This window comes from Hydra vulgaris, chromosome 07, assembly GCF_038396675.1.
Source record: "Hydra vulgaris chromosome 07, alternate assembly HydraT2T_AEP".
NCBI classification, from domain to species: domain Eukaryota; kingdom Metazoa; phylum Cnidaria; class Hydrozoa; order Anthoathecata; family Hydridae; genus Hydra; species Hydra vulgaris.
Window position 1 is genome coordinate 20,074,225 of NC_088926.1, and position 26,093 is coordinate 20,100,317.

Here is a 26,093-nt window from a genome sequence, read left to right on the forward strand (position 1 = left end):
ATTGATTATACAGGTTATAAAAAAATTTAGCAAAGTTTAGATGCATGGCTAAACAAAAGAAATTAAAATAACTGTTGATTTTTTTGTTGCTTGCAGGAAAAAGTTTGAAAGTATAACGTAACACACCATTTTTCATTATCTGATATTAAATAATAGATATAGAAATATTGCTGAAAAAAAGACAACTTCCATATGCTTAAATACCATTATGTATCAAATAACATAATATTTTTCCTGTTTGTATTTTTGTAATGAGAAAAATCAAGAGTGCTGAAATTAAAAGTTGCAGATTGAACCTTAAATTGCGTACAGTCTATATCTTTATCTATGTCTATATCTTTAAATTGTGTACAGTCTATATCTTTATCTATATATATCTTTAAATTGTGTACAGTCTATATCTTTATCTATATCTTTAAATTGTGTATAGTCTATATCCATATCAGTTTGAGGTTGTCCATTCTTGAAAAATAATTTAGGAAACCTTTTTTAATAAATAGGATAATCTCGATAAAGGTCAGATTTTTCAAAAAGTGTCACTAAAAATGCTATTCATGCAAAAATATTACATGTGCTTTTGGAAACTAGTAAAATATGGACCATAACTACCAATGCAAGAAGACAAATTATTTTAAAAAAAATTATTTAGTTATTTTATTTAAAACTCAATTACCTGTGCCTTTACAATTTTAATACACAATAGTAATTATGGACTTGTAATATCAAATAATACATAGCACATTCCAATAGATAAAAGGTATTTTAATTATGAAGGATTATTTTATTATTGATTAGTGTATTAGGTTTTGGTAACTTTGTAATAATAATTGATTTTCAAGTTTTGAGAACTTTTACTTTTATATGTAGAATTATACTTTATATTTCTATTGTATTTCTGCATTAGCTTTTTCAAGTCTTTTATTTAATTGTTTATTGTTTTATAATGAAGAAAATAACATAAATTAATAAATAAATTGAATAAATAACATATTTTTATCTATTATATTAGGATAACATAATTTGAAATTATTCTTTTGGAAACTTTTAAGATGATATGAAATGATAGGAGGAGTTTCTTGACAATTTAGATTGTTAACAATATCCAGTGGTGTTTTATATTATTTTCATTTTTATCTATCGAAAGTTGTTGGTACTTTATTCTGTTTAAATCTAACTTACCACTTTTTGCATTAACTTTTATGAATACTTTACTGAATTACTGAGACTGTGGGCTAACATAAGTTAATGAGTTGAAGTGTTATCTTTTTCTGAGCTCAAATTTTTATAAAAAATGAATCCGTTCGTCCAATATATAGAAATTAAGAAGATTTGACTAAAACAAAGTATTATTCAATATTACTTTTTTTAAGTCCTATCTCTTTTTTTTTTGTATTAACGTTGTTGTAACATAAATATGAATAACAAAACCACTTTATAGTGTTAATATCTTTGTAATACTAGTTATTTCAACAAAAAATATCCAATATTCGTCTATTAAAGTTGTTTACAAAAACTAAAACAACAGAAAGTGTCATAATTAATTAAATTTTGTTTATTTATTTCCTATTAAAAAGTCATATACTAAAACCGCACACTGTGAAAGTCCCTAATTGAAAATACATGCTATATTACTAAACTATTATTAAGTATTGCTCCAAAACCTCCAAGAATGCTGAATGTGGGTTTTCTAACTCCTGTTCTGAGAACTGACCAACTCCCCTTTCTGTTATCCCAATGAACCACTCAATATGTGTGAGTGAAGCTTAGGGGTTTCAGATACTCCAAACTCTTCCTGTAAAGACTTAAAAAGACCTCCTCAGATTTATGTAGATCCAGATTATAAGAAATTCTTATTATCCAACTTATTATCTTCTTACAGACCAAATGAATGAATCAATGAATGAATGAATGACCTTTGAAAAATCCTGCAAGTAATTCAATAAAGTAGAAAAAACAAAAAAACATCTTCAGGAAATACTTTCTCCAATCTATCAAGGAGTCTTAGATCCTTAGAACATTCATTACCTTTAAGTGTCTCACCATGGTATAGTTCGAAAATAATAGAATATGCGGCTAACCAATCCTGAAGTTCTGGCAATGTTTCATAAATTTCCAAAATTTAACTGTGGCAACTCCTTTAGGAGTTGCCACACAGTTAGTATACTCTCTTTGATTGATCTTTGAATCTCCAGAGTTTACCCAATCCTCTTTGTGCTTTTTAATATTCACAAATGTTCTGAGTGTAGCATTTGTCTGCCAGGCTTCACTTCTTTTGATATTTAGAGGTTCTCAGTATAAACAAGAATATTTTGTTAAAAAAGAGGTAGCATGTGAGGATTTGAAAAAGTAATTTTTATGTGAACCAATTCCATCTTTTCCTGACTACCCTGATAGAAGGTCTAATGAATGTTAAATCATCTGGATCATAAAGTGTAAGAATTAGCTTTGGATGTCCTTTACCAAAATCTAGGCCAAACTTTGAAGCCATCTCTAAGAAAGGTTGTTTTATACAATATAATTAGTAATATAAATTTTCATTGTTTAGATTAAAATAATGAATATGAAGTCTTATAAACTAAATGACGACATAAATTTTGGAAATTTTTATGATTACCTTAGATATGCTAGTTTTTCAACAAATTTCAAGATATTAGAAGAGAAGATAAAAGGTCTGATTATTTCTTTCCCATTACAGTCTTGAAATGCAGTTAATTCCTGAGCAAAGACCTTTCTAAAGATGCCTTTCTGACCCCTCATACCCTTTTTATGTGAGGGACAATACATTTTTATCTCTATTTAAGTCTTAAGTTTCTCTGAACTGAAATAACTTAATGATCAGTCAGCCTAGCTTCTTGTTAAGATACATTCTCTGCAGTCAAAAATCCATTAACTATTGTTTCTTTATTCTCATCCGGCAATAGAATCATAGGTTTTCCACCAAGTAAAATCTTAAACAATAAACAAATGGTTGACCAAAAAAATCAGATGCAACCAAATTCTAAACCAAAACATTTTAGTAAAAAGCGATTCTTTAATTACTTATGCTTTTTTTTATTACTTGTACTTCCACCCACTCCTCGCTCCCTTCTCTCTTTCCATCTCTTTCCATTCCTCCCTCCCTTCTCTAATAACGTCTTTAAAACTTATCAATAATTATTGATTTTAACACATTTATATATTTTAACATTTTTATTGCTAGGTTATCAACTAAAAATTATAATTTTTATCTTGAATTAAAAAAGTCTTAATACCTTTATTTTTATTTTTATTTTTGTGAATTAAAACCTTCTAATAAGCAGCTCCGTATTTAAAAAAAATGAAGTAATTTACAAAGAAAGGTCTTCCGGAGGAGAGAAAACTATATTAATTTTATTAACGATTTTATTAATATTCTTTAGAGGGTTTGCTATTACATCATGATAAAACCATTGGTTTAATTGGTAAATTACAAGCCTTTTTAGACCTTTTTATAAAGCTAGAGATTTTAAGTTTTCTATTTTAGCTATATTTGTATGGAAACCTCTATTAAAATTATTTCAACTAATGGCAACCCTCGGCATAAGGGTTGGCATTCAGCAATGCCGACTTAATTGCTGACCTAAAAGTGTTTGAGGTCAGCATAAAATCCCCATCCTCATTTCTACAGCTATGCACTAAAGTTTAATCGAGAGTTTTTCATAACTATGTGCCAGTTTTTCTAACATTTAAGTTTAACAGATATAGATTTTGAGTTTTTTTTTTTTTTTTGTGTTTTGCTATTTATGTTTGTATCAATAAAATAGACAAAAAAAATATTCACATACTGCACTACTTCCGCAAAACTAATTAAAAGTTATACTATGTATTTTACTAATGACATAAAAGTTTAATTGAGTTAATTAATTATACATTTTTCACACTCCTTAACTAATTATTATACTTAATTACTGCTATAAATTATAAATATAAAGGGTACTCGTGATTCTTAAATATAAAAATAATTTTAAAATTGAAAAAAAATATTTTAATTGCAAAAAGTTATCTAAAGAATAACTGCAATATTTTAAATTTCAATTCGCTTGCAAATGGGTAGAAAAGTAGTGTTAGAGACCATCTAATGGCAAATTATTGGACTGGTCAAATCAAAGAATCATAACAACATTGAAATTAGTAAACTTATGGGTGTTTCTGAATTTTGCGTGCAAAAAACAGTGAGAACCTGGGGACTAACTGGTAACATCATTGACATGCCTCGTTCTGGAAGACCACTGAAGCTTAGTGACTGTGACAAAATTAGCATATTCAGAACCAGTAAAAAAAATCTTAGGCTCAGCAACAAAAAGCTAGCTCAAATATTCTACCAATCCTTTTCTAATTAAAAATGTAAGCAAAGAACTTGTTAGAAAAACATTAGCAAAAAAAGGTATTGGGTATAACATTTCAATAAAAAAGCCTATCCTGTTGATCATGGCCCAACGCAAAAGATGAAAATGGTGCAAAGAATGTTTGCATTGGGCAGTTGAAGATTGGGCAAAAGTGATTTTGAGCGATGAGTCAAATTTTCAGATTGTGAACTGCAATAGAAGAATATACATTAAAAGATTTGCAACTGAGAAATATTATGAGCGCTATTTACAAGCAAGACGACAAGGCGGTGGAGGTTCAGTAGGCATATGGGGATGTTTTTCCCGCAAAGGCCTTGGTTTTTGTGAGCTGTTTAATGGCTGTATCAACCAATATACCTACAAAAACACACTTGAAATACGTTTGATTCCATCGACAAGGCAATTGTACGGCAGAAGCAAGCAATACATCTTCCAGCAAGATGGGGCTCCAGTACACACAGCACATAGTATAACAAACTGGTTTACCACAAAAAAGATCAATTTGTTGCCTTGGTACCCTAGATCACCAGATATCAACCCAAAAGAAAATATATGATTAAGGATCAACACTTAATTGGTAAACCATCAAATTCCATCAACTGAGCTTTTAAAGCAACTTCTGAACGAGTACTGGTTAAAAGTGCCACATGAGATGTGCATGAAATTGGTTGAATCAATGCAGAGACGAGTACTTGTTTGCTATTGAGCCAAAGGGGGACACTTTAAATATTAAATTTGTATTTTTTTGTAGTTTTTGTGTTCTAAACCTTAACTGGATTAAACTTTTATGCAACTCATTTTATGATTATATAGTTATTTACAAGCTACCAATTTAATGCCGACCTCGTTATTTCTAATTCCGAGGGCTGTTAACTGAAATCTTATTCTTCTGCTTATTTACAAACAACTTCCACTGGACTTCCATTCAGCTAGCAATTTTACAAATTCTTCACTTACATCTTTCCATAGACCTGATAAAAATATAAAAAATTTTAAATAGTTGTTTATTTTTTATAAAAATAATCTATATCATTGTGCGTTGGTTAAGTTTATGATTAATTGTTAACTTTCACATATCATTTTATTCCCAGAATATTATAAATGTATTTTTTGAGATTTAATTGATGCACAAAATTACTTTTTTATATTTAAATTTTTTACTACTCATTTTACCAATTTATTTTAAGCTTTTACTTTTAGGATCAATTGTAACATTACATTAAAAATAATACAAAAAAATATACATATACTCTGCTACCTCCTCCCATTCCTACTTCATATTCCTCAACCTACTTCTAACTCTATTCCTAAACCTACATTAAAACATAAAAGTTAAGGAAAGTCCACAAATTATGACCCCTTTTATGCAAATCCTTGAGAAATAATAATTTTTTAAACGGGTTTTTTCTAAAAATTTACTGGTTGAATATTAAAGATGGAAAGTTACGATTTTATGCAGTGAATAGCTTGGCTAAATAAAATGAGTTTTCAGTTCAATTTCTTGTTTGGTAGTAACTTGTCTACTTGCTTTTTTTCCTCTTGTGCAAAAGCAAACCGCACAAATAAAGTGCACGGTTTTCATCATGTGATCTTGGAGGCATTATAATGTTAGCTCACAAACAATGTTTGATTTTTTAGTTATATTTACTAACCTAAAAATATTTTATATAATTAGTCGTTTAAATAATGGATTAATTAAAAAAATAAATATAAAATCCCATTAATAAATAATTGTTCACTTTTCACTCTTTTACGACTAAAAATGAGCTTTTATTGAGACTCAGGCCTTTAACAATAACTTACAGGAAATAAAATTCTGAAATTAAAATAAAATTGAAATAAAAAAGTGTAGGTTTTTACATTCAACACTCTAGACAAGAAAATTAGTTTTTTGTCCTATTTTTATGGTTTTTTCTATTTTTTCAAATATTAAAGGGTCATTTCTCAAAATTTTCCCTCCAAATATTTTTTATTTTTATAATTTTCATATATATATATACAGTATTGGACAAAACATTTGCAACCAACATCGAACAATGCTAAAAAGTGTTCCTAATTTTACATGTCTTAAAAACGAAACAAACTATACTACCACAGCAAACACTTCAGGAGTCTGGAGTCATAGCATGCCATGACATGAGCAATCAGCTGACAGGTGACAGCACACAGGCAGAATTTGGTGCCATTTTGCAGCGGACAAAACAAGTGCAACTTTTCTGGTTCGTTTCATTTTCTTAAGTCTGGTCCGTGTCAACGTCACGGAAGTTTTTTAATAATTAAAGGAAGTATCCAGAAGTTTCCAGAAGCATGCAGAAGCTTCCAGAAGTTTCCAGAAGAAGCATCTGGAAGCATCCAGAAATATCCAGAAATATTCAGAAGCATCCAGACGCATCCAGAAGCTTCCAGTAGCATCGAAAAGAAGCATCTAGAATCTTCCAGAACATGTTCACACAGGTTCATTTTACTATATAAGAGACATGTAAATCGACATGTAATTCAGTCAGTATATGGAAGTCAATCAGTCAGTATTATCGAGACAGTTTATAGAAGTGAGTTTTATCAAAGTGTTTTATCGAAGAACATCAATACAAGAAGTGAAATACATAAAAGTGTTTATTATAAATACATAAAAGTGTTTATAAATACATAAAAGTGTTTCATTACATCAATACAGTCTACATCCAACCAAGACGTTGTGTTCCACAGAGCATTATTGTATCATCACAAGGTAAATGTAACACGGTAAACCTTGAGAAGCGTGATTATTTATTTTTATTATTTTTATGACTTCAAGTGCAAAAATGGCTCCTCACAGTCTTGGGTTGGAACTAAGAAAGAAAATTATTGGCGATTACGTAAGTGGAATGTCACAAAAAAGTAATTGTGATAAATATCGCGTGAAAAAATGGACCGTATCAAGACTATGTTCCAAATATCGTTCTACGGGGAAGTTGGCAGCAGATAACAAAGGTGGAAGACCGCGTTCCACCACTTTTAGAGAGGATTCTATGACCGTCAGATCCGTCAAGAAGGATGCCTGGATATCATCAGTCGAGATACAAAAGCAATTAGAGCTGCCTGTATCGGACCGAACAATCAGACGACGTGCTGTTGAAGCTGGATTGTTTTCTCGACGCCCTGCAAAGAAACTGCTGATTTCACTAATAAACCAGAAGAAAAGACTCTTGTTTGCTACATCTCATATTGACTGGAATGTGCAGAAATGGCGAACTGTCCTGTTCAGTGATGAATTGAAGTTCAACATCATTGGGAGCGATGGCATTTGCCGTGTACGTCGACCGGCCGGAAAATGCCTCGATTTACGTTACTGCCATAAGTGAAGCATGGTGGAGGCAATGTAATGGTCTGGGGGTGTTTTTCTGCTAACGGTCTATATCCAATACATCGAAACGATGGAATAATGGACCGTTTCATGTATAAAAATATCCTGAAAGATGTTATGTTACCTCATGCTGAATTGAATATGCCAATAAAATGGGTTTTTCAGCAAGACAACGATCCGAAACACACTGCAAAAGTAGTCAAGCAGTGGTTTCAAGACAACCACCTATCGGTGATGGACTGGCCGCCTCAATCTCCGGATCTCAACCCTATTGTGAACCTGTGGGAGATCGTCAACCGCAGAATTAATCGCGAAGGTGTTCGTAATAAGGATCAACTGTTTGAACAAATCCAAAAGGCCTGGGCAGCGATTCCACAAAGTTTCATTGATCACCTGATCGAATCTATGCCTCGAAGATGCAAGGCTGTGATTGACAACAAGAGATTTGCCACGAAATATTGATAGCGAAATACAGCTTGGTCAACATTTTGTCGAGTTGCACTTGTTTTGTCCAGAAGGAAATCAACTTTTTTTAATACTTTTGATTAATTTATTAATTTTCTTGTACAAATAATGAACTTTGTGATGAATAAAACTTGAAGAACTTTGTCTCTAAACAGTTACATATTTATTTCTCTAAATTGAAAAAATGCAGCACTTTTATATAAAGAAACTAAATTAGCATTATTTGGTTGCACTCGTTTTGTCCGATACTGTATATATATATATGTGAAATAAGATTGTTTTCATAGAGGTTTAGTTTCATCCAGGCACACGGTGTCAGCGATTGGTAATAATCATATTTTTATTTTTATTTTAGATTGAGACAAAAACGGTATTAACTTTCGAAAAGGTTATTACTTTGCGTTCTGACGATGTGTTGACGATTGATTTCAAGAGTTCTTGAAAAGTGATTAATTATATTTAATTTTTTTTTTGTTTTGCAATTTTAAGACATTTTTTATACTGTTTTTTATAACTTGGATATTATTAAATAAACTACGTTTTTACTTTCAACAATGCATACATTTTAACTTTGTCGCATTATTATTCTAAGTTTAAAATATACGTACGTATTTAATATATATTTGATTTTTTATGGCACTAGTATAAACCCGCACTCACGCTTTACTATATTTTTTTACTGATATTCTTTAATTTAAATAAAATATATAAATACTATACTAATGGTTTTTGTTAACAAACATTTTTAAATTCAGAGTATTTCCCTCCTAATTGCTGAAAATTTTTCACTCTGTTAACTAAAGCGAACAGTTCCATTAGGATTAGCATTTTCGGAGGTCACAACTACTGTAGAAATTCGTTCAGCTCTGAGTCTACTTATACGATTCTCCTTAAATTTTTATATCGAATTCCAGAAAGGTAACGATGTGGAATATTGCATCCAGAATAAAGTTGTATGAGTTTCTTATTTTCCTTAATTTTATCTAAAATCAAACGTTACTCGTTTTTCAATTATCTTTCAATTTTATTACTACACTACGATAGTTTGTCGAATCCTAATCAACTTTTGTTGTTCAAAATACATATACAAATAGTTGGAGTTTTGTTTCTAAATGTGTTGTTGAAACAAACAAATTGTTTGAAAATGTGCGTTAGTACATGGTATTGTATTAGTACGTTTGTTTGGCTTAAAGTGTCAATATTGGAAGAAAAAAAAAGTGGTTATCCTATTGGTGAGATAGTTAATGAATTACCTGCAGTTTCTAGTTTTTTAATATAAATTCAAGAAAGTTACTCAAATATAATGTCTGATATCAGACATTTTGTAACCTTCCTTATTTTTGGCTATGTGGTTTCTCATTGAGCAATCCAGCTTCGAAAGTTCAAAAAATAATTTGAAAGATCTTGTAAATTATAAAAATCTTTGTAAAGTGTTATTAACAACTAGCATGATACTGGCTTTTTTTTTTTTTTTTTTAGTAATACCGTAACACCGTTGAAAACTTTTATGAAGATTTTTCTAATTTTTGAGATTTTAAATGTGACAGACTTTACAACAGCACATAATTTTTTTTTAATTTAGTTTTTAAGGTGCTCTAAGTAGACCCTATCGGTCTTACCACAGAGCACCGCAGAGAAGCCTCATTCCAAATCAATGGAAATATTTTGATTTTTCTCAAGACTGGAACTTTTTCGCATTTAAAAGGAAATTAAAAAATATCACTCTCTCTATTGAAAACATATTTATATATTTTTAAACTTAATTATTTTGATTGATTTATAATGTTTTTACGAATTCCTATATAAAAAATATTTATTTGACTACATACTTGTATATTTAAATTTTGTTATGTTAATTTTGTTTTTGTGTTTTATAAACTTTATTTGACTGCCTTATTTATTTTATACACATTACAAAATTGTTTTAAACACGTAACGATTGTAAGCGGTTCTTGATGACAAGATCATCCGATCTTCTGCAAGTCTCCGCGTTCTTATTTTATATGTAACAAAATGTGTAATTTTTTATTTAAATGCTTCTTTCATTTATTTTATTGTAATAGTTATTATGAAGAAATAAAAGAACAAAAAAAAAAGAAAAGTTTTATACTGCGTTTTTTTAATCCGCATTAAAAACATCACCATAAGGTATTAGTATGATTGTAAACTAATTAAAATATATAAATCTTGTAAAAATATAAACTACAATATATTATAAGTTTGCAAAAAAATTATTTGAGAAGTTTCTCAAAGAATTTAAGGTTGAGAAAATCTCAATAGTTATCCCTGATTGTGCCTCCAACATAATGTAATAGATATCACTGGTATCTAAGACTTCCAAGGACTACTTTAGTGGAATTTCAGAAGACCCATATATAGGTATTCTGAGCGGTGTAGTACTGCTCATTGGTTACTTATTGGACGATTTGTGGCAGCCGCCAAAAGTGACTAGCCACTATATCACATTTCAAAAAGTTATTGGCCAACCACTTTTAACAAATTCTACAAATGGTCCACTAAGTAACCGATAAGTAAATCTCAAATAAATCGCTCAAAATGCTTATATATGTCCACCGCAAATCCACTACAATAATGCTTGCGTGGTTGGTACTTAAATATTTGAAATACAAAAATTCAAGAAAAATATTTTTTGCTCGAACTTTTAAGGGGTGCCACTAATGGTCCACTGAGTAACCGGTGAGCCAAACTATTGTGGATAGCTCAAAATGTCTAAAGTGTTTCACTTAATTTCCACATAAAATATTTGATGGGTACTCACAAATACACCAATTAAATTTGTGATCGTCTATTTAAATGGAATGTTTCCACAGTGGATTGATAAAAAAAAAGTGCATTTACTCAACAATCTAACTGAGGTTCAATCCCCACTCCGGCATTAAAATGATATAAGTGAAAAAGACAATGCAAAGTCTCTCATTAAATAACTTCTATTGTATTTCTGTGACAAGGCTGTATGATTTTCTTAAAGCACCTTAACATTCAGAAAGTAAAAAAAAGGATATCATCAAAGAACTTCAAACACAACTAAATATTAGAATACACAGTTATATATTAGATTTAAATCCGAGATTTTAGTATTGGTCGTTTTGGACTCCTTCTTGTTTTTATAATCAGCCCTCAAAACGGTTTTCATACGGTGTTTCATTGACACTAGGATCCAAAATGGAAATGTTTATACAGCTATAACAGTTATGTAAAATCAATAATAATAAAAATTTTAAAAATGGTTTTTCATTTAACGTAATAAAAACAAATTTTTTTGAAAAATTTAGAGAAACTTTTCCTTAAACCAATAAAAACATTCTGTTGGATATTTTTCCTATGAGCCAAACACAAGAACTATTTAAGAAAGTGGTGTATTAGCAATGTTTTAGTGGTACGGAGACGGTGACAATAGTTCTGCAAATTGCTCCATAAAGTATTATTAGTAGTATTCTAAAAGAAATTTATAAACTGCAGATGATAAATCCTCAACCATTGTTTTTAATAGTTTTTTATTTTTTCGATTAATTCGCATATCTATTTGAACTGCGTCAATATTTCGTCCTGGATACCTTTTATTTGATCCGTAGTGTTCTACTACATAACTTACATTTAAAGCTGATTGCGGAACCGCAGTAACATTGTAGCCACTTTCGTCCATGTAATGTGACATGCTTCTTTTACCTTCAGTAAGTTCATGAAAAGAAAGACTTGTATGGTTCATTAAACTATCTATTGATGAAGATGTATTTTCAGACTCATTAAACAAACCATAATTAAATGCAATTTCTGGTATGTGGTCAGTTTTTGAATTTGCATGAATGTCTATTAAAAGCCCTTTTTTACCTTTAAATCTTTTCTGCGCTTTATACAACAGCTTGTGAAAACTGTGCCAAGCTCTTCTGGCTTCATCCACTTCAAATGTACCAATTCCAGGTGGAAGGTTAACGTTTACTTTTGTTTGGTGCAGGTTGTTTATTACAACGTGAGGACGATAACCGGTCAGGAATTCCAATTCATCGCTTAGCATCTCAGCTAAAATATAAAAGTTTCATTTAACAAATATATTTAGTATTTGTTTTTAACAGTCATGTGAATATGTTGTATACATATATTTTATTGTGTACATTTTAATAAAATTGCGTACACTCTAAGTAGTTATCTTCAAAAATTTAAATGCGTATATTCATAACTATATAAGTTTTGAGGTAATCTGTTTTTAACTGGCTGGTAACAAATATTACCAGCCAAGATAGATAACCCAGAATATAATTATCTAAAAAAATTTTAATTATTTAAATTTTAAATAGTAAAAAAATAATTTTGTTTATAAAAATATAGTAAATTGTGTTACAAGCGCCATTTAAAAAATGGCGCATGTGACGAGTATTAATTTATAAAATGATTTTAAATATAAAATGCCATTTGTTATTGTGGTCTTATGCAGATGTTTTAGTGCTAAATAGTCCTTTCATAGTATTTTTAAAACTTCAATCTAATATTCAAAATAATGAAATTATATTTCTATCCTAAGATTTTGTTATTCAACTTTGTTGATCCAACTGATGGAAAATCAACAAGTTACTTTTAATATAAATTCTTTTACAGCTTGTGGTTCAGAATATGTAGTCTTTTTTTATTGATTATAATTGAGTTTCTAATACCCCAACTATTTGAAGTAAGAAATCAGCTACAACTAATTTTAAAACGTGTTGACATGCTTTTTTTAGAATATGCGGTTTTCTATATTTCTTTAAATGTTTCATGCAAAAATTTCTAACGTTTATAAATATCAAAACCAATTTTCTCACATGAATCTCAAAATTTGAGACTTAAATAAACTCGAGGCTGTAAAAGTATAGTGTACGTACTTTTATTTTTAATTGTAGACATGCTCAATTCAAGCCTAATTGCAAAGCCACTAACAATTATATAAACTAAATACTTACTCATTTCAGTTGAAAAACAATTTTCATTGGTCTCAGAAATTTTACAGCGTTTAAAATCTTTTTCAACACCTGCCGTTTTATTTTCACAATGATGGTTATAAACACATTTATCTCCAATTAAACATCCAGCGTCTCTCCTTGCTATTGACTTGGGTTTCAGTTGACCATTGTCACCAGAAACTAAAATTATTTGAGATCCATAATCACCTTCTAGGTACTCGCTGTACTTTGGATTGCCAATATATCTTCTCACTTAAATCAAAAATGTTTTCTTTTTAAATAAATTATTGGTAAATTAAATTTATAAAAATATTTAAAATTTACTATGTTAATTAAAATTTATTATTATTATTATAAGTCCGAGAGTAGTATGGTTGCAAAGCTGAAACTAATAATTCTATTAGTATAAAGCAACCATTATGCAGTGGCTAAGTATTGGAGTACGTAGAATAATTAAATTTAAAATAAAATGTAAACAAATATTTATTAAAGTCTTTAATATTATGCAGTATTTTTGTCTCAGATTTATTTTTTGTACTTTTTACTACTTACTTACATTAGACTAAATTTTAATAAGGTCTATTTAACAAAATTTAATTTTAAGATAAAATTTAAGAAGGTCTCGTTAAAACACAATTTTGAATTCAAAACAAAAGTAAATCGTAGCAGGGTCTAAACATTAGCCCAAGACAAAATATTTTAAAGCATTTTAAGACATTCAAGTTATCATTTTACTAATAATAATCTGTCTAGTAGTTTTTTAAGACAAACATTTAAAGACCAAGTCTCAAAGCCTAAAGACCATAGACTTAACGTTGTTCCGATCATGCTATGATCTTTCTAATATCTTTATCTACTTAGATCTGTCCTGTATGTGCATTTTTTACAACTAACTTAAAGCTGACTGAAAGTCTTTTTGTAATTTACTTTGCGATGACAATTAGGCTGGTGTCATTTGCCTATTTCCCAAAAATTTCACTTCATTTACAACTTCCGGGATTAAGGCGTGCATGGAAGCATTTTGTTATCTTGTTGATTTAAAGTCAAGCACAACTTTCCCAGCTAGCACACATACGTTGATAAAAAATTAGCGCCTTGCGATGGCTCAACATCGACCACCAACGTTGTTTTTATATCATTTTGGTAACAAATGCGACGTCGTCAGTAGCCAAAAAAAAACGTTGTAATTTAAGTCGGCATTGCGTAATATTTTACGTTGAATAAACATTTGTATTATATGTTGGCACAACGTTGTGTCTTAAGTTGATTCAACGTTATATTTAACTTTTACCCGAATTAAATTTATATGTTTTATATTTTAGTATATATATAGACACACATTAAATATTACATACTTATACGCTTATATATTTTTATATTGTATTTATATATGTACTCAACCATATTTCATCCATTTTGATGAATCACCATTACTGATGATGTTTGTTAATACTTATCGTAACTAATAAGACTGTATTTAATTAAAGAGGCATTACTTATGTTTGTTTTGTTTGTGGCTTGATATTTCGTTACATAAGAGACAGACAAATATATTAGCAAAATACATTTCCAAAATAAACTAAAATATTTGGATGAAAATAATTATATATCTGTCTTTTCTCAATGCAAACACAACGTTGATCCACTCTATATAATCCAAAGTTATTTCAACGTATATGGATCAACATTGATCCAATGTATATAGTCCAACGTTAATCCATACACACTGTATTAATGTTGGGTTATAAATATTGGATCAACGTTAATCCATATACATTGGATCAATGTCGGGTTATACACATTTGGTCAACGTTGATCCATATATATTGGATCAACGTTGATCCCTATACATTAGATCAGCGTTGGGTTTAGATCGGAAAATCAAGCAACTTTTGCTACATTTTTAAATACGTTGGGCTAATGTAGTCTTGCTAACTATTATTAATCACGTTGTTATTAAGGTTTTTATCAATGTAAATACGATAAAACTAACATTGGATCAACTTTTATTTGCATTGGAAAAAACAGCCAACGTTCTGTATGTGTTTACTTACTGTGACCCAACGTAAGTGGGTTTACCCCATAGATTTCTTTTTCTACTGCAGGTGATGTTTCTAAACAGTAGTCATTTTTTTTACCTTTTTAAAAGAACAACTCTCTGGAAAGCAAATACCTTTATAACATTGAAAAAGATAAATGCAAAAAGATATTATTTGATACAAAGAACTATTATTCTCAAATTACTAAGTTTTAAACTTCATCTTAGAGATTGTGCTCAAGATTTTTAGAAAATATTTAACAATATTCAACATTCTTAAACTCTTTTACAGCTTATGGTCGAGAAAATATTTCTATCATAGTCTTGCAATTGTGTTCAGAACTTTCTTTATGATACTTTAAAGTGTTTTACAAGTGCTTAACTAAATATTACTTTCATACCTGCAGGAAAATGGCATTTCTGGTTATTATTTTTTTGACTACCGTAACTATAGCCTGTAATTAGTTATCTAGCATAATTAGTCTACAATTTGTCTTCCTGTAATTAGTCATTTTATTATTATTAGCGAGATCTTTGAATCTTTAAATAACAAATCTAATATATCTTCTTGAGTCTGACAATTTACTCTATACAACCTACTGGAGTTTCAACCCCCTTATTCTGCTGCTGGATTATTAATCCATTGGATTTGGATTAACAATCCAGAGACAAGAGCTGTTGTTTATGACATATCAAAGAATCCAATCAAATTCAATAAAGTGTGACATAATGACCTACTTTACATGGTGTTTTCCTTTCATAAGGTGTATAATATCTCTTTTGACAAAAATTTTTAAAATTATTAAATCATTTTATTCTAATTACAGTATTAAAGTTGTACCTGACTCTTTTTTATTTACTATAACCTACGAGATATTACAAGGTCCTACCCTTGGATCTGTATTGTTCCTCATCTATATTAATGGTTTTTCTGATATTTTTATCCTTAAAATAAGTCTATTTGCAGATTACAAAACTATACACCCCAGATCTAAAAATAACCCATTACTCCTTGATTGTTTAAAATAGGCAGCCGGGTTTAAATTTGCTTTAAACTATCTTTTTTTTATTTATTTACAGTTTTAGGGTTTTACTTTAAACTTAGAGGTATATGACCATAATGAAGTAATGGTAAGTTAAAAAAATCTTTTTCAAACACGATAAGTCCAAAAAAAAATAATTTTCAATAAAAATAATTATATCAATGATTAGAGTGATTATGATCCTATGGGGTAAGTTGCATCAAATTACTCGGGGTAAGTTGAATCATAAATTAGCTGCGGGTTTTGCTGATTTTACGCACTTAACTAGTTTTTTCTTAAATAATGGACGCTTTTTTTATGTAACAGTGTAACAAACGATTTTTTTTAATTTAAAAACAAAGCATAATGCAATATTACGAAAACGAGATGCTATTGGATCTCTTTCAAAAATTTTATGATGAAGATAAGTTTATATAAGTTGTATATGTATATAATATATATGAAGCATATGTATATATATGTATATAATACATCTATATATACTGTATATATAGATGTATATAAAATACATGTATATATACATAGTATGTAATACATAAACATATATTATATATGTTTATGTATTACATATTATGTATATAATATACATAATATGTAATACATAAACATATATAATATATGTTTATGTATTACATATTATGTATATATACATGTATTTTATATGTATATTATGTATAATATACATATTACATACATGTATATATACATAATATATAATACATGAATATATATATATATATATAGAAGTATATAAATTTAGACATAATCAACATATAACATATATGTATATATACATAATATATGATACATAAATATATATAAATACGCTTCATATATATTATATACATATACAACTTATAAACTTTTAATCTTTTTTTTTTTTATTTAATTTTAGTCATTATTTTTTAAACTTATCTTTATCATAAAATTTTGTTTTAAATTTTAAATTTAAAACAAAATTTCATGATAAATTAAATTGAATTTTAATTTAAAACAAAATTTTATGATAAAGATAAATATATAATATATATATATATATATATATATATATATATATATATATATATATATATATATATATATATATATACATGCATACATATATGCAAAGATACATTAATCATTCATATACAAATAAATAATGATTTATGTTAAGTTGTATAAAATGACTTTATTGATTTTTTATTTTATTGTTATTTGATTAAACTGTTATTTTGTGCTTAAGTAAACCATGTTATTGATGGAAAAGAAATATTGATTAGAGCATCAGCAAAAAAGTATGGAATCCACTACTTAACTCTTTTTCGTTACATAAATAAAGTAGAAAAAGTTAATATGGGAATGCCGCTACCTGATTATAAAAAGTCATGCCAAGTTTTCAATTTAGAACAAGAAAAAGCTATTGCTTCATATATATCAACAGCTTCTGATATTTATTTTGGATTATCACATTATGAAGCATGAAAACTTGCATTTGAATGTGCTATAAAGTCTTGCATTTGAATGTGCAACAAGTCTTGCACGAGCAACTAGTTTTAATCGTGCTAATGTAGGTGTATTTTTTCAAAAATTATCCTACATTATTAATTAAAAATGATGTTTTAGATAGAAATCATTTTTCTGCATCTAATATTTGCAATGTTGATGAGACTGGTATCACCACTGTGCAAAAACCAAACAAGATAATTGCTCGTAAAGGTGTTAAGCAAGTTGGAGCATTAACATCTCAAGAACGGGGGACACTAGTGACAATGGTGTTAACTGTAAATGCATGTGGCAATAGTGGGCCTCCAATGTTTCTATTTCCAAGAAAGAAATTTTTTGATCACTTTATTCGTGATGAACCAAATGAATGCATTGGTGCTTCGAATGGGTCAGGCTAGATAAATGAGGAGTGCTTTGTTACTTCCTTAAATCACTTTATTCGGCATGTCAAGCCCACAAAAGAAAGCCCTGTGCTATTACTTTTAGATAACCATCAGTCTCATTTATCTGTTCAATTAATAACATTGTGTGAAGATAATGGTATAGTTTTGCTTTCCTTCCCTCCTCATTGCTCACATAAGTTGCAACCTCTAGATAGATCTTTATTCGGACCATTCAAAAAAAGCGTAGCTAATGCACAAGACTCATGGATGAAACAATGAGTATATATGATTTGTCAGGAATTGCAAAAATAGCCTTACAGCATTCTCTTACAGAACAAAACATAACATCTGGTTTTAGAATGGTAGGAATATTCCCATATGATAAGGATATATTTTCAGATGTAGATTTTGCTCCATCATTTGTTACTGATCCTCCAGCAACTCAATCTAAAGCAGGTATTGATATTAGTATATCAACTTCAATCTCAGATGCAATTCCATCTCCGGCATCATTAGAATTTTCCCCAGAGAATGTAAGACCTCTGCCAAAAGCACAACCTAGGAAAGAATACTCACTAGATCAAAGAGAAAGTATGCAGAAATTCTTACAGATACTCCAGTAAAACAGCAACTTATGGCTGAAAAAGAAGTTAGTTCTAAAAAGAGAAAGTCTAATACTTCTACATCAACAAACACAAAAAAAAACATTAAAGGTGAATTAAAATGGAATTAATGTAATTTTTTGCATTAAAAAAATTGTTTTTTAAACAAAATGTTGTTGTGTTTTTATATCCTAAAAACAAAAAAAAACAGAACTTAAATATCCTAAATACTCCTCTTGCCTTTTTTTAAACTTAATTGTTGTTTAATTGACCAAGAGAACTTTTTTTTTCAAAAACAGTTTTTAGTTTACTAAACAAGTCAGGTATATGTGAAGTCTAGCATAATAAATGTATTGCAACTAAAGGAAAATACTACTTTCTTTTATTGTAATTATAAAATTTTTGTTGCCAAATAGAAATTACAGATTAACTAGTAATTTTTCTGTGAACTCTGCAAGGCTTATGGTTTTAAAGTATTGTGTTGCAACTTGCTCCGTTCACTGTTGCAACTTGTCCCGATGCGGGGTAAGTTGCAACATATTTTCATTTTTGTTTCACTATTGCGGAATAACTAAGTTTTATATTATATTTATCAATGTTGGATTAACATGTCACTAAGATCTATTTTATAACCCTAAAAAAAAAATTTCAAAAATATTAAAGTTTAAGGAGATAAATGCAGTTTTTTTAACTTTGTTGCAACCAGCCCCGGTCTCCCCTATATGTATATATATATATATATATATATATATATATATATATATATATATATATATATATATATATATATATATATATATATATATATATATATATATACAGCAGTGGGGGCTTTGGGGCTTCAGCCCCCTCACTTTTAAAAGTGTGGGGCTTTTGGTATTATAACCCTCCTACTTTTCAAGTTTATAAAATTATTATTTTAAAAGTTTTTATCTTGCTATCTTTATTCACAATTTCAAACCGCTAGAGGTCAACTAGTATTTTGTATTTGAAATACTAAGTTAACGTATTTGATTTGAATCACGTTTTACAACCTTCTAGGGAGCAATTAGCTTTTTTGTATTTGAAATAATAACTTTATGTGTTTGCATTAAACAATGTTTTACAATTTACAAGGGAGCAATTAACGGTTGTGAATATTATATAAATCCATACTTAAGCACATTTTACATTATTCACAACTCCTAATCTTACGACTAGCATTTCCTTACAACTACGAAGAGTCATGACGGAAACGTCTCATAAAAAACAACGAACACTGGTTTCTTACTTTGTACACGACAAGAATTCTTTAAGTACAACTTTACCAATGGAAGAAATCATTCAAGAAGGAAATGACATTGAAAAATTTTTTCCTGCTTGTTCCTGCTGTGAGTGGAATGCCGAAAAAATAGAAATAAATCCTGCCGATGTTGAAGCAACCAAAAAATGGCAAACAACTTAGATTTTTCAATGAAAAATGAATTATAGATTACCCTTAGATTTATCTATGTCATTCCAAAAAGAAAGTATTTTTCTATATTTGCATTGGTACTGTTAAGAAAAATCTGGTATCTTTTTCAAAATGCGGTGAACAAAATTTTTTGACAATTGGTTATGACAATTGGAAAAAAGCTGTAGAAAGACTGAGAAAACACGACTTATCATCATTTCATAAGGAGGCACAGGAAAAATTATTTACACTACGTGCATCAGGTTTGAAAACTATACACCAAATGATAAGTGAAATGCATCATAAGCAATGCGATGAGCATTACGAGTGCTTAATTCGTGCAATCTCGTCATTAAAATGTATTACTCAACAAGGCTTAGCTATTCGACGGAATGATGAAACTGAAGACAATCTTAATCAGTTTTAATGAGGAGTAAAGATTATCCACCTCTATCGAGCTGGCTGTCAAGCAGTAAGTACATGTCTCATGATATTGTTAACGAGATGATAGAACTAATGGCAAGTTATGTGCGTGTAAGAAATGTACTTAGTGCTATTAAATAGAGAATTTTTTTCTGTAATATGCGATGAAACTCAAGACATTTTGGGTATTGAGCAAATGTCTTTATGTGTTCGATCAGTTTCTGAAAATTTTACAATATAGGAAAGTTTTCTTGGTCTCTATGCAGTTGATGCTACCGACAGTAAGTTGCTTTTTTATGCAATATGTGATGTTTTATTAAGATGTGGACTAGACAAGAAAATGGTGCGGGGACAATGTTAATATGATGCTGTTTCAATTTCAGGGCATCTAAGTGGTGTTGCTAAACTACTTCAAGATGATGTCAATGAAGCGATTTGTATACATTGTTACGCACATCGGCTCAACATTGTTCTTTAAGATGCTTGTAAACAAGTCAGTTGTATGACCGAGGGACAGGAATTGTGCCAGCTGTTGAATAATTTTATTTGTTTTGCTCCTAAGAGACTGGGAAGGTTTAAAAAATTACAATGCGGTATACTTGACGAGGATATCAAGCAAATCAACTTAAGTGCTCCTTATTTAACTCGTTTTACCGCGAGGACTATATCATATGGTTCAATTCTGACAAATTTTTAAGTTATTGTTTTAGAGTTTCAAGAAATTTTTTAATCAAATGATCCGAACAGAGCTAAAGCAGAAGGTTAACTTGATAAACCGTTATCATATGATTATATTTTGGGCTTCGCCTGGCTTATGATGTGTTTGCAACTGTAGAGCAAGTTTCTCAACATATGCAATCTGCTGAAGTAGATGCTCAAACAATTGCTTCATCAATAATGTTATTAAAAATTCATTATCATCTATGAGATCAGAAACACGTTTTAAATCATTTTTTGAATCTTGTGTTAATGAAGGAATTAAGAAATTTAATTCATGCTTCTTTGCCTCGCCGACGTTTAACTTCTTCTCACTATGATGATAATACTTTGAACATTCACAAATGGGACACAATGGAATATTACCGAACTCAGTATTACGAGGTACTTGATGTTATAGAAAGTCAATTAAATCAGCGGTTCCCAGAAAATTCAATGGAACCAATAGTTGCTTTAGAAAGGTTATTATTGACTAATGCAAATGATGATACAGACATAAAAGCTTTAGTTAATATAAAGGTTTTCTATAAAAATAATGTAGTTTATGAAAAATTATATGCTGAACTCTTTCTGTTTAAATCCATTAAGGAAACTTATAACATTACATATAAATGAACATTAAACATGTAACATCAATCACAACTATAATTCATATGTTAAACAACTGTAAAAGAGTTTCAAAAATGTTTTCTGAAATATCAAAACTTCTAAAAATTTACTTAGCGATACCATTGACAACCTGCGCAGCAGAGAGATGTTTCTCTCATCGAAAAAAGGATGATGAAGTCATATAATCGGTCAACCTTGGCTCAGAAGCGATTGAATCGCCTTCTGCAGCTTTAATTTTGGTGCATCGGTATTGGCTTGTACCAATCGGAATCGGTATCGGTCAAAAGTTGGATTCGGTGGATCCCTACATTTTAGATTGTTATTCACTATTACTTCATGGAAACTATACATACAATCTATTTAATAGTTAACAACTGCTAATATCACTCTTTATTTTTAATTCTATTCTCTACCTCAATAAATGTCTTTTGTCTTTGTATGGAGTACTGTTCACATTTGTTTTGGTTCTTATAACAACGCCTTCTTTTTAGACAAGGTCCAAAATTGTATTATTAATGTCATTGAGCTACTCTAGCATCTTGATTTTGAATATTTTCTCATTTTTGTAAAATTGCATTTTTTTTTTAAATTTTTTTACAAATGCTACCATTAAAACTGTTCTAGCAAGCTACCATCACTTCCTCCATCAACCAAATCTCGCGTGACATATTATGTTGCATACTTTTACTGTAAATGAAAGTCTTTTGTTAACCGCTTTCTTGCTCTTTACTGTTTACCTTGCTTTCTGTTAACTCGCAATTTAGTTAATGGTTACCAGATTTCATTTTGAACGTAAATTTCTGAAAAGCGAAAAAAAAGCTTTTCTCTTGTTTACTCTGTTAATCACAAATTTTAAATAATTTTTCTTTTACTATATGCTAAAAAAAAATTATTTGAAATTTGTGAAGTATTACCCATGTAAAAATGTTTAATGAATACTTAATATCTATCTTCCTTTAAAAAAAAGGAATGTTGGAACATTGATTTGGAAGTGAAATAAAGGAGTTTTGTAAATTTTACTAAAAGATTTTTAGTTACTTATATTGTCACTATATAAACATTTTACATATATATAACTTTAACACATTTATAAATATAAATATATTTATAAATGTGTTAAAGTAAGAGACCATAAAAACATTTTTTATAGAGTGAAAAAGATATCCTAATCATAATCTTAAAATTGATACACAAAAACAATTAGGATCTGTGTAAAAATGCACGTGTTTAGGCATTAACTAATAAATCGATAAGACAAACTTTGTCTTATCGATTTATTAGTTAAAGCATAAATATAGGACTTTGAAACTCCTATAATTACGTTTTAGTTCCTAGTAAATTGGAGAAACGCATTTTCTTAACGTTGCACTCCACTAATGTTTTTACAGTAGGAATTATTTATCAGTACATGCTTTTACAGAAAAAATTAATTTTCAGTACATGTAAGTTGTATATGTTCTGACATGTAATTCTTTTAATGACATTAAATTGAATATATTTATTTATTTTTTACAATATACTACTTTATTTATTTATTTTTTTATAATTTTTTGCTTGGTTATGAACTTTTAATGACAATTATTGCTTTATCATTTTTTACAATAAACTTGAAAGTTCAAAAGAAAACATTTTTTAGCGCTGTACCGTGATCAAGTAAACGGTATAAAATTTTCAGCTGTAGAATGTGTACTTGGCCTTAAGGTCCTGTACACGTCATTTTAGCTGTGAGACGTGAGTAATGGCGGAAAAACAACAACAGTTGTTATTTAATTAATTCACTTTTTCATGTTTCCTAAAGATAAATTGTTGATGCTTATTGGTCTTATGTTGATTTTAGTTTTAAAGTACAAATTTGCATAATTAAACTGCTTTCCTTTGTTAAATGAACATAAATTATCCTATTGACCATCGTGGATTATTGCCTTATATAGAAGATTTGATGGTTTAAGCAGCCGTGACGCAGTGGTAAAAGTGTTTAGTATTGGCAACATCGGTAAGAAAAAACTAATTAAATTTTTATCCGCGGTGTTCTGTATAAAGACGGTAAAAAGTTTCTGAAAAAAAGATTATCTTGAGCTCCTTAGGGTAAAAAAAAGTGAAATTTTAATATTTCGCTCATTTGGTAGGCAATTTATTGTAGATTAATAATATAAAAAGCTTATTCCCAACAAATCTCCTATTTTTTTGATAAATTAACTAGCTAAAAAAATTTATGTAGGAATGACAAGAATAATTTAATCTTCTGTCTGATTGTAAACATGATATCTTTTAAAGCAGAAGTGCAAATCACTTTTTTCAAATTTTCAGGAAATGTTTATTATATTATATTCTAGGGAATGACATTTCGAAATTTTTAAGTTCTGCTTTAATCTTTTTATTTTTTTTAATTTTAAGGTCAAAAAAAGTTTTTTTTTTTTTTATTTGATGTGAAAAAATTGATATAATTTTTTTTTTACGTTTAAAATTTTAAAATCCAAATGTCAATACCTTACCTTACATGTCTAGAACAAAGGTAAAAAATTTCATGGATGTTGTGTTAATATATTTCAAGTGATCGTGTTTTGAATGGACCCATTAAAATGAATGTTTTTCGATAAAATCGAGGCAAAGTAATCGAGGCAAAGTAAAGTGAAGTTTACGTAATGCTATAAAATAGCATTCTAAGTTAATGTACTTTTTATTGGTATAAAGTTTATCTTTTTTTTTTAAGTTTGAATATTTTAGAATATTTGATGTACCACCTTAATAATCATTAAAAAAAAATTTGGTTTTTTTGTTTGCATAATTTTTTTTTTTAGTTCTACGAAAATATATTCTTGTTTTAATTTTTTTTCACTAATGCAAAGCATCGTTTATGTAAAGATGTTTGCTTTTTATTATTAGGAATTAGTAGCCAGTAAATACCATTCTTTCATTAAAATAAACCTGAAACTAATAGTCTGGCGGCTAAATATGGGGACAACATTTTTAAAAACTTTCGAAAAATGTCTATAAAGAGAATAAAAGACTTTTTTTCACAAACTGATTCTTGAATTTGAAGAAGCTTCATGATTTGTTGGAAGAAAAAAAAGAAACACCGCTATAATGAATTTATTTTTAAAACAAAACATTTACTGTGAGAAAGTTTATTTCATTTCTTTCTAGATTTTAATTAATTGTATTTATTGTCATTATTGAAGTTTACTTTTATAACTGTTACACATGATGGTTACATCATGCGTAATAATTATAAAAAGTAAAACTAGTGACCTTATTATTATTATTATTATTATTATTATTATTGTTATTATTATTATTATTATTATTATTATTGTTATTATTGTTATTGTTACTATTATTATTATTATTATTATTATTATTATTATTTTCTTTTTATTTAGTTATTTATTTCTTATTTTACAGAAATAACGAAAAACACAGTACAAAAAAAAAAAAAAAAAAAATTGTATAATAATACCTTCACTGCAGGTAAACAAGCTTGAGTGTTGACCTAAGAATGAATCTTCGATGTTTTCAGTTGTGAGAACCTGGTATCCATCATTTCTAGTGACTTCTAACACCATCTCCTTAATATAACCAACTTTATGCGTTTCTCCATCAGCAGCAGATATATTGAAGTCTAGAAAATCATTCAAAAAGTAAGGATATTTTTCAAAGACTTTTTCTATTAAACGAGAAGACACCTTCACATCTTTCTCTCGTTCTTTTTGAATTTTTTGAATGCCGTTGTTGTCTTGATTGATTCTGAAACATTTTATTTCGGCAAAAATAATAACAACAAAGATCACGGTACACGGTACGCAGTTCCTTATATTCATCAGAATTAATTCCGTTATGCCAAAAAAACCTTATTATAGTAGTTTAGTTAACTTGGTTATAATACTCTATTTTATAAATCTTCGTTCAACTTTACCAATGAAATTTATTCAAGCGTACATTGATATTCCGAACAGACACAAAAACTTTATGAGCAAAGTAGAACGCCTATATGTTTTTAAATTTGCGTGTTTAAACTCATGGGACCTTTAAGTTATAAGCCACTACGTTTGCAGCAAATCGAGAACATAAAAAGTTTTTTATTTATCTTCACAATTCGCGTATTCAGACTTTAAGCGTTTTTTTTTATGTTTTAAGAATTTATCAACTAAAGTTTTAATTAACAAAAAAACATAAACAAAAACAAAACAAATTAAAAGTTATATAAATAGTATCATAAGTTTAATTGTAAAATATATAC

At 28.7% G+C, this 26,093-nt stretch overlaps 2 protein-coding genes across 3 annotated transcripts in view; one reads left to right on the forward strand and one right to left on the reverse strand.

Annotated features, from left to right (window-relative positions):
- Window positions 1–8,887, forward strand: part of LOC100212022 (non-lysosomal glucosylceramidase) — an 81,186-nt gene extending 72,299 nt beyond the window's left edge. The window contains exon 32 of one of the 2 annotated variants that reach the window (XM_065801316.1): window positions 8,528–8,887. In XM_065801316.1, the coding sequence (XP_065657388.1) occupies window positions 8,528–8,614 (87 nt within the window). In that variant the 3' untranslated portion in view covers window positions 8,615–8,887. The remainder of the gene's footprint in view (window positions 1–8,527) is intronic. The other variant, XM_065801317.1, reaches the window with a different exon arrangement.
- A 1,429-nt stretch (window positions 8,888–10,316) lies between these two features.
- Window positions 10,317–26,002, reverse strand: LOC100197587 (uncharacterized). The gene is made up of 3 exons (XM_065801318.1): window positions 25,314–26,002; window positions 13,125–13,376; window positions 10,317–12,210 (listed from the first exon to the last, which is right to left on the reverse strand). Exons 1-3 carry the CDS (start codon window positions 25,672–25,674, stop codon window positions 11,618–11,620), a joined length of 1,206 nt encoding a protein of 401 aa, XP_065657390.1. The 5' UTR covers window positions 25,675–26,002; the 3' UTR covers window positions 10,317–11,617.
- Window positions 26,003–26,093: the final 91 nt, after the last annotated feature.